The sequence below is a fragment of the Fragaria vesca genome, linkage group LG2, assembly GCF_000184155.1.
Source record: "Fragaria vesca subsp. vesca linkage group LG2, FraVesHawaii_1.0, whole genome shotgun sequence".
Taxonomy (NCBI): domain Eukaryota; kingdom Viridiplantae; phylum Streptophyta; class Magnoliopsida; order Rosales; family Rosaceae; genus Fragaria; species Fragaria vesca.
In genome coordinates, this window is record NC_020492.1 from 4,335,518 (window position 1) to 4,344,869 (window position 9,352).

The 9,352-nt window shown below is 40.3% G+C and overlaps 1 protein-coding gene across 1 annotated transcript; it reads left to right on the forward strand.

The window, feature by feature from the left end:
- The first annotated feature begins 270 nt into the window (after nt 1-270).
- LOC101294333 (dynamin-2A-like) lies at nt 271-5,512 on the forward strand. The gene is given in 19 exon segments (XM_004292094.1): nt 271-375; nt 623-750; nt 1,003-1,085; nt 1,165-1,187; nt 1,189-1,227; nt 1,316-1,433; nt 1,648-1,901; nt 1,904-1,986; nt 2,302-2,449; nt 2,886-2,987; nt 3,079-3,205; nt 3,378-3,454; nt 3,557-3,599; nt 3,602-3,683; nt 3,913-3,997; nt 4,069-4,204; nt 4,515-4,567; nt 4,802-4,985; nt 5,084-5,512. Coding segments are annotated over 19 exon segments (1,914 nt in total). The 3' UTR covers nt 5,128-5,512.
- The last annotated feature ends 3,840 nt before the right edge of the window (nt 5,513-9,352 follow it).

The following is a 9,352-nucleotide window of genomic DNA, read 5'->3' on the forward strand; positions in this document are numbered from 1 at the left end:
GGGGAGAAAAAAGGGTGAAAAAACGAAGGAAAAAGAAAAAGGAAAAACAAAAGGAGTGAAAAACGCAGAAGAAACAAAAAAGAGGAAGAAAAAGGGTGAAAAAACGAAGGGGAAAAAAGGGTTGTGAGCTTCGAACTGAGGTGGTTTGGTTAAGAAGAAAGATTCCAGCCAACTCTACCACAAGAGAAGTTGATAAAAGTTTTACATATGAGAATGAGGATTTTCAGATGCCACGCATCGCAGCGACTAAGTTGAAGTTGATATCGTAGGATGAGGATTTTATATCAACTCCAAGGCCAGGCAATCCTCGACGTTGACGATATCTCCACTCGCCGCTCCTCTACTTTCCTCAACGTCGTCGCTCTCGGCAATGTTGTAAGTCAACCGATTCCTCTTTTTCCGATTCGAATTCGATTTCCACTTGTCACCGGCAATCTATTAATTCATGATTTTGTTATCTTGGGATTTGAATATAAAATTATTACAAATTTTGAATAATCACTTTCGTTGATCTGCATCTGCTATATAACTGATAATTGGTTCAAGTCCACTGCTACTATTCCTTAGTTCTGATTGTATTTCAGGATCTCGTTTCGTGCTTATAATGTGTGTGTATGCTCAGCTGCATTTTCATGCCCAAATAATAGCTGTTTTTAAATCTAAGGTTTCTTCCTCCCGAACTCCAATCAGCATCAATTTACAGAGCAGCAAATCCATAGTATTGCAGATTGACAATAAATCCCAGCAAATTTATTTGAATCATGTTTTAGTGCTGCTTTTGTTCAGAGTCTTTATATATATTTGGTCAACGTTAGTTGAAAGCTTTGATATTAATCATTATGGTGTTAGATTTCAAAATGGTCTCTAACAGCTGCAGGGCTCTTTGCCTCACAACCATATTGCTAGTGTGTGATATACAAGTATATTGCAATGTTATACATCATGCTATCCTTCTTCTGGTCTCAACTTATATTTGTAAGGAGATTTCTCTCATTTATGTCCTTCTGCAGGTGCTTTAAGGCATTCTCTGCAAGATAGACTGAGTAAGAGTTCCTCAGGCAGAAGCCGAGATGAAACAAGCACAGGTCAGTTCATTATTGATAGTTGGAATACAGTCTAGTTACTTGCTTATTAAATAATGTTTCTAACATGACTTTATCACAGCCCCTCCCCTTAAATTGATTGATTTTACCGGGGCTTGATCAAGGGAGCGTGGATGAGTCTATGGCAAGTATTGTCTTTTAATTTTAGACTTTTTGTTGTCCAATGACCATGTGATATGATTTAACTTGGTTTTAATGGTCCTTATCTGTAGCTAGGTGAATATGCGGAGCACAATGATGCAATTTTCCTGATTATAATACCTGCATCACAAGCACCTGAAGTTGCTTACTCTAAATCCCTTAGAGCTGTCGAGGAATATGATGGAGATGGTAAGACATTCCTCAGACCCCTTTTGCTTTCTGGTTAAAGTGAAAGACAATATAATTTATAATAATATGATAAGTACAGTAGCTGTTCTTTACATGCTTTGTTAAACCTTACTCCACTCACTAAGTTTGTTCTTTTTTCTTTTCTCCTCAGTCTTCTACTCTTTGTTATTATACGGTTGCTTGAGTGATTGAAGGACCGTAATGTTGATTACAGGTACAAGAACCGTTGGAGTTATTAGTAAGATAGACCAAGCCGTGTGAGATCAGAAAGCACTTGCAGCAGTCCAGGCTCTGCTCTCAAATCAGAGGCCATCAAGAGCATCTGATATTCCCTGGGTTGCTCTAATAGGTCAATCAGTTTTGATAGCTTCAGCACAGTCTGGTTCTGAGAATTCTTGGGAAAATCCGCGGAGGGCTGAAAGTGAAAGTCTTAAATCCTTTCTGACTGGTGCTCCTCAAAGTAAGCTAGGCAAGGCAGAATAGCACTAGTGGATGCTTTGGCCCAGCAAATTCGTAGTGGTATGAAAGTCCGGCTTCCGAACTTCCTTTCTGGGTAACATTTCCTGCATATCTTTTCCTACTGTGTCCTCTTTCATTTTTGGATTGGTTCATATGCTATTTTGTACTTATATGCCTACATATGACAGCCCTTGAAACATTTTACGATTCTGGTTAATCTTGGCCATGCTGCCCGTTCCCAACAAAAGTAGCTCAATGTGTAGAGAATATAATTGATATCAGCCAATGCTGCTATTTTCTTTGGAAAGTTTGATAGTTTAGTACAGTTGTAAGCATTCCCTGCATGAACTACGATACTTTTTTTGTCAAGTAAATCGGTTCATTTTCTGTCTTTCATATATTTTTTCAGGTTACAAGGGAAGTCTCAAATAGTTAAGGATGAGTTGGTAAAGCTTGGTGCCTCCATGGTACAGAGTGCTGAAGGTACTAGATCTCTTGCTTTGGAGCTTTGTCGTGAATTTGAGGGTAAGTTTCTCCTACACATTACATCTGGTGAGGTGAGTTCATCTTCTTAAATGGTCTCTCTCATATGGGCATAATAATATTGTTCTGATTCTTTTTTTCCTTTTTTAATTTTATTATAGTGAAATACAAAGAAAAAAATCTATAAATTTATGAATAAAGGCCGAAGTGGCAAAAGGATATAATCCCTCCCAAAGCCGCTCACAACTGCAGAAGATTATATCTACTTCATGATACTGTTTAACCCTAGATACCTTGTTTAAAATCATGTTGATAGCTCATAGTTCGCTTCTGCAGACTGTGTTCATGTTGGAATAGTAGAATTCATCTGTAAATCTTTTTTTAATATATGTCTTTTAGGTAGCTTGTACTATGTAGTTTTTAATGACAATGTAATGTAGCTGGTTTGTTTGATTGCTATGGGATTTGTTGTTATCATTTTGCTGTCTGCAATTGTAAATCTCTTTTCAGGGTTCTGGTTGGAAAATGGTTTCAAGTTTTGAAGGAAATTTTCCCAATAGAATAAAGCAACTACCATTAGGTCGACATTGTGATATCAACAACGTCAAAAGGGTATGGTTTGTCTTTGTTTTTCTTATGTTACTCATGCTCAATATTCTTTTGAATTCACATGACCTTTTTATGTGCGATGATGGTTTATCAGATCGTGTTGGAACCAGATGGTTATCAGCCTTATCTCATATCTCCTGAAAAAGGTTTGAGGTCATTAATAAAAGGTGTCTTAGAGCTTGCAAAGGAACCGTCACGTCTTTGTGTGGATGAGGTAAACCTTGCTATGTCATGTTTCTGATATTATGACATACTTTACTGTTGGGTATGCATGCTCGTCGGGGTTAGACGTACAATTAAATTCATCCTTTTATTGCTGTTATCGATAATATAGAAAAATTTCCAGAAATCGCTTTTAAGTAACCCATGGCTGATTGGTTGAATTGGTACACTGTGTCCTGGTAGATATAGTGTCTGCTGCTGCAAATGCTACTCCAGGTCTTGGAAGATACCCTCCTTTCAAGAGGGAGGTATGATAGCTCAATACTCTGCCACTCTTTTTTGTATTAACTCTTCTGCTTCTTAATAGTATATTCTGTTTGCTTAATTTCTTGTCTTTCATTCTTGTGAAGATCGTGGCCATTGCAACTAATGCATTAGATGTGTTCAAGACTGATGCAAGAAAATGGTGGTTGCACTAGTTGATATGGAGCGTGATTTTGTGCCTCCTCAGCATTTCATTCGCTTGGTACAGAGGAGGTAGTCTCTATTCTCTGTTGACTTTGTAAAACATTGTGCCAATACCAATATTTTGGCACATTTAGTAATTTGTTGCATATTCAAATGAGCATTCATGTTCCCCATGCAATTGAAAGAGTAGGTGATGTGTGTGCACTTTTGCACAAACTTTCGGGGGTTATATTTCTGCATAAACTTTCGTATACATATGAGCTTGTTACATGAACGGTCAATTACTGGTCTGTGGCAGGATGGAGAGGCAGCGTAGAGAGGAAGAAGTGAAAACTCAATCCTCGAAGAAAGGACAAGAGGCAGAGCAATCAATAATGAACAGGGTATGTGAACTTGTCAATCACAGACTTTAATTTTATATTCTGCTTGTGCTTATAGTTTTGTCTTGTTTTAGTCAAGTAGTCCTCAAACAGGGGGTCAACAATCAGGCGGAACCCTAAAATCGTTGAAGGATAAATTTAGCGAGGAGAAAGAAGTCCCTGAAGCATCTGGTTTGAAGACTGCAGGTCCTGAAGGGGAAATAACTGCAGGTTTGCTTGCAACTCTTTTCCTTGCGACATGTGGAGTTGTCTAGATTTTATAGGGAACTTTTTGTCCCTCATTTGTACGTCTGTTTTGCTAATTAAATACGTTTTCTGTAAGATGTTAATTGTTTTTACCTAAGATTTATAGGAATAGAGGTCATTGATAAGTACCATGGTTATGCATTTCTAGGAAATTTAGACTTGTATATTCTCATGGTCATTTTATAATGTTACATGGTAATCCGTTTACTGACATCCACATGTCAATTTTTATTTGTGAATCAATTATTGATATATTTGACTTAACTATTTGCAGGGTTCTTATATAAAAAGAGCGCCAAGAGTAATGAGTGGAACAAGCGATGGGTAGTTGCCTAGAGTAATATATGAAGGTATTACGAAGAAGAAAGTTGATATGTGTGGAAAGTCCTTTCAATTATTATTTTTTCATTTTTCTTTTTATGATGTTCTCAGAACTTACTTCTCTACATCAGATATTACAAGCGTTATTGTTTGTATGCGGAGTTGGAAGTGTGAGGAACATGATAGATCAGTTTATTATCTTGGTGCACGGACATGTTAAAAGTATTTGAACTCAATGAGGTTCTGCATGTGTTTTTGAGGTAATTTAGCTCATAATTATATTTACAGGAATGTAATGTTGAAGAGATAGAAGAGGAAGAACCTGCTCCATCAAAGAGTTGGAAGGATAAGAAGGCAAATGGGCCAGATATACCACCTAGTCTGGCATTTAAGTTCACTAGCAAGGTTCCATACAAAACTGTAGGTATATCCCTGTCTCTGATCCTTGTGGTGGTTCTTTGGAACTTATATTGCCTGGTCTCTCTGCACATGTTCATTATCAACTTGACATTTGTTTTGCAGCACATAGTTCTGTTGTGTTGAAGGCTGAGACTGGAGGATGGTAATGTAAAGCGACGAAGAGAGAAGTACCAGAAACAGAATGGTGATGCAAGTGGTGGTTCAAACACTGGGAGCCGACATACTCCTAATTGGTTGCCATCTCCACCACCTGGGCCTTCTGGAAGCAGATACTTCTAGGTCTTCCCCGCCTCATTAGTTTTCTATTTGAATCTTTAGATGAAGAGAATGGGGTGTTTTTGTACAGAGAAGACTACATTCATGTGAGGTTGTTACTTCACAAGGATGGATTCGAGGCATACTCACTCTATTGCGCCTGTCATTATTTTGATTTGGTATGATGTACCATGTAGCTCTGATTTATGAAGATTGAGAATTGACATTGAAAAATGAATCTATTCATGAATCACACAAAGTGTATATCAGGGAGTTTCCTAAGATCATTTCTTAATCTTTACACACTGATTCTTTGATAGCGATCTACAATGATCAGAAGAAAACTCAACCCAACACACCAAATCAAACTGAAAAGAAAACAGAGATTACAATGATCAGAAACGAATCAATTATTGGCGTTTGAATCTTTTGCAGGTATCCGCAATATCTGTCAGCTCGTCAGTTGTCATTTGCTGCACCACAACCTGGAGATCCTTCAATTGAAGCACCCCCGCTTTCTCTACCTGGCGATCGTGTTTAAGATTTCCGAAAGGAGCTTTAGCGCACAACCAATCTCCAATCAGCCCTAGCCAGATTCCTCCCCAAACGAATCCACACGCTAAAAATACCAACGCCATGACCGCTACAACACACCCTGCCCGTTTGTTAGTCATCCAAGCTCTTTCCTCGGCCCTCATTTTTTCGGACTCGGCCCTCATCTTTTCGGCCTCAGCCCTGATTTTGTCGGTCTCTGCTTTCGTCTTCTCGGTCTCCGCTTTGGTTTTCTCGGTCTCTGCCGCCGTGGTATTCTCCTCCAGCATATACCTTGGGTTCACCACGACCGAATCACCGCCGCCGTAGTACACCACATCGTTGAGATTCACGGTGCCGGCGAGGCCGTGTACGGCGATTCGGTCGGAGTAGAAGATCCCGGTATCTGCCACGTCGACTCCGGCGACTCGGAGCGGGCCTTTGGTGAGGCGGAGGCTGCTGTGGGGGAGGAGAGTGGGGAGGAGGTAGCCGGAGGAGATCGATCGGAGGTCCGAAAGCGAGAGGCGGAAAGGGATGACGTGGATGCGGAGCGATTCGGTGTAAAACGACGCGGTTTGCTGCTTGTTGAGTGCGGAGAGGGAGGCGTCTGTGGGAGCGAAGATGGTGAAGGAGCCGTTGGCCGGAAGTGTCAGGATCTCACGCTCGAGCGCGGCTGCATCCATGGCGTTGCAGGTGAGATTGAAGCCGCGGCTGCGAAGCACGCGCTGCATCTGCTCGTACTCGTCGGAAGAGACCGACGACGCGCCAGTCGGGAGAGTGAAGAAGACGGTGACGGCGAGGAGGAGGAGGAGGGTCGGAACCGGAGATAGTGATCGGACGGTGAACGCCGCCATTGAAGTATCAGAGAGAATCTGGGGATTCAAGAACGGAGAGGTTTTGGAGAGAGAATCTTGGAAATGGGAGTTGTAACAAACTCGGTGCAGGGAGAGTGAGGACTGGAGTGAGAGCGATTAGACATTAATACCCTTCCATTCGACTTCAGACGGAGGATATTAATGTCATTTTGCTTCCATCAGTTTGTTATGGGTTTGCTGTTTATTACCATATTGCCACTGCGCTCAACGGTTTTGGTATGGTCACGCAGTCGTTTTGTCTTTTTTTTTGGTCTTTTTTTTTTTTTTCGTACTTCAGTAAATGAACATTTTTTTTAATCTCGTCGGTGACCGGAGTTCGGTCACTGGATTCTCGCCGGTCAAAGGACTCTGATAGCCCGAGTCTCCCTTATCAGAACCTAGATAAGCTGAGATAATTAACAAGGGTTACCGACTTTATCAAAACTTTTTTACCAGCCAAATAGAAAGGTTGTTGCTTCGAGCCTACCAACTTACATTGTACCCGATCAATAATATAATTGAGTGCTCCCTTTTTTGACCTTCCCCAAAAAATAGGGACTAGATTAATTGAGAGCCCTTCCTCATCTCTGGGTGCCTAGGTATCCACCGTAAGCCTTTCCTCGTTTGAACCTCGCTCTTAACTTTATTTAAGGCTATGCCATCCCCTAAGGTGCTGCTAAATGGAAGGATCTTATCAACGTCCATGAATGGTAAATCATAACATAGATCGAACTGCCGAATCAGAAAAATTGGGTGTTATCATATAGCTTTGTATCCGCTAAATTCGCGAGTTGGAGATAAGCAGACTCGAACCGCTGACATCCGCCACAGGGTAAACTACCGATGTTAGTCTACGCTTACCCAAAAAAAACACCATCACCAATCTCATATAACCCTAACAAGAACAACCTAACTCCCTATCTTCTACACGCAATCGGCGGTTCAACCACTATATATGCAATACGTTTAGAAAGTTACAGGATATTACATCCTCTTGATATGGCTTTAACAAAGTCGACACATCATAAGTCATGTCATCTTAATATTCACTTGCTTTTAAAATTTGTCGGGTATTACAAACTCACCCCATTACTAAAGTCTCAACCTTCCTCAAACAGGGTACATGGGGAGGGTATAACAACCCTATAGAACTTAACTATGCGTTTAAATGAATAAGTGAGGAGATACATAAGCACCCATTCATCTAAACTTGTTGTATATGAGCAATCTTGAAATATAAGAGTGATGAGTTGGGTGTGAATTTGTCGTTCATGCTCTCCCTTCCAACATATGGAGATTTTGACATTATCAATTCATGAATGTGCTCGATCGGGTGTTGACGTCTTACTCGAGTCTGACCAATAATTCAATAAATGTCTCAACAGTCAACACTGATTCAACGTACGGTATCTCGAAATGCTTTTTTCCGGTATGCCTTGTACTCAATTAGATAGATATGTGTACCCATATAATCAAGCCTGCCTTTCAAATTCATGTCCTGTGGTACTTTTATACTTTTATATTCATATAGTAGCATGTTATTTTACACGTGATTAACAAGCAAATCAAACTTCAATTGCCTCTATATTGCACTATTCGACCTTGATTATTTATTCAATCTCTTGAAAGAAATTTAGGTGCAATATCAGTGTTAAAGCATCACCCAATTTAGCACCTTACTCCATATGATTTGCAATTGCAATTGACCGTGCTCATCAATGCACAAACATCAAATTGACCAAACCTGGTCTCGGGCACAATGGCACAAACTCACAAATGTATGACAAGACCTGGTCTTGTGATTCTAACTGACCAGTGTCATTCAACTTGCAAATACAAACATTTCTTTCTTTTCCTCTTTGTTTTCGGTTAGGCCCTCTTGAATTAAAGTCATCTAGAACACCCCGAACAAGCAAACAACCTCGTATTAAGACCAACGAGGACACTCTATATATGCTATGTGGATTCTCAATTGGGTTCTGAGTCTTTCACCCTAAGAGCATCTCTCATGGTAGGCTAAATCCTTAGCCAAATTTGGCTTAAAAAACAAGAATATTCTGTGGAATATTTTTTTAGCCTATCAAAATCTCTCATGGTAAGCTAAATTTTTAGCCAAATTTATAGCATTTTGACTTTAAAAAACACTCCCGCCATAAGCTAAATCTGAAGGTAAAACCATTTCTAATTCTTTTGTCATATATATGTAATTGTTCTAGGATATTCTCTATGTGTGCCTTGGTCTTATGCCAATAGGATATGTAGTTAGACTAGATCTATGTATTCATATCCTTACCATATTGGTATTGTGTAATTCCTTATATAAAGGGCTCCTATCAATGAATAAGATGATGATTCTCTTGATATCTCTTTGTCTCTACCATTAATCCTTCATCACGTTATCATGCATTTTGTTCTAACCCTAGAGCCAATAGCCCACCATTTTTTTTCTAAACCCTAAAAACCAAAACCCTAAAATCGGGCAGCCTTGTTTTTCCCGATTTCCGACCAAAGTTCCGACTGCCCTCCGCCGGAATTTTATATCCCCAGAAAGCTCTCTCCGCCCCGGATCCAACGCCGCCGGTCTCACCCTGAGAACCGGCCGGAAAGTCTCTGAACCGGCCGCTGGAAGATTCCAGACCGCCGCCGCTACCGACCACCGGTTCACCACCTTCCCTTGCTCCGATCAACCTGAAATTTTGACAGAAGCTTCCCCATCCAGAGCTGCTCCTTC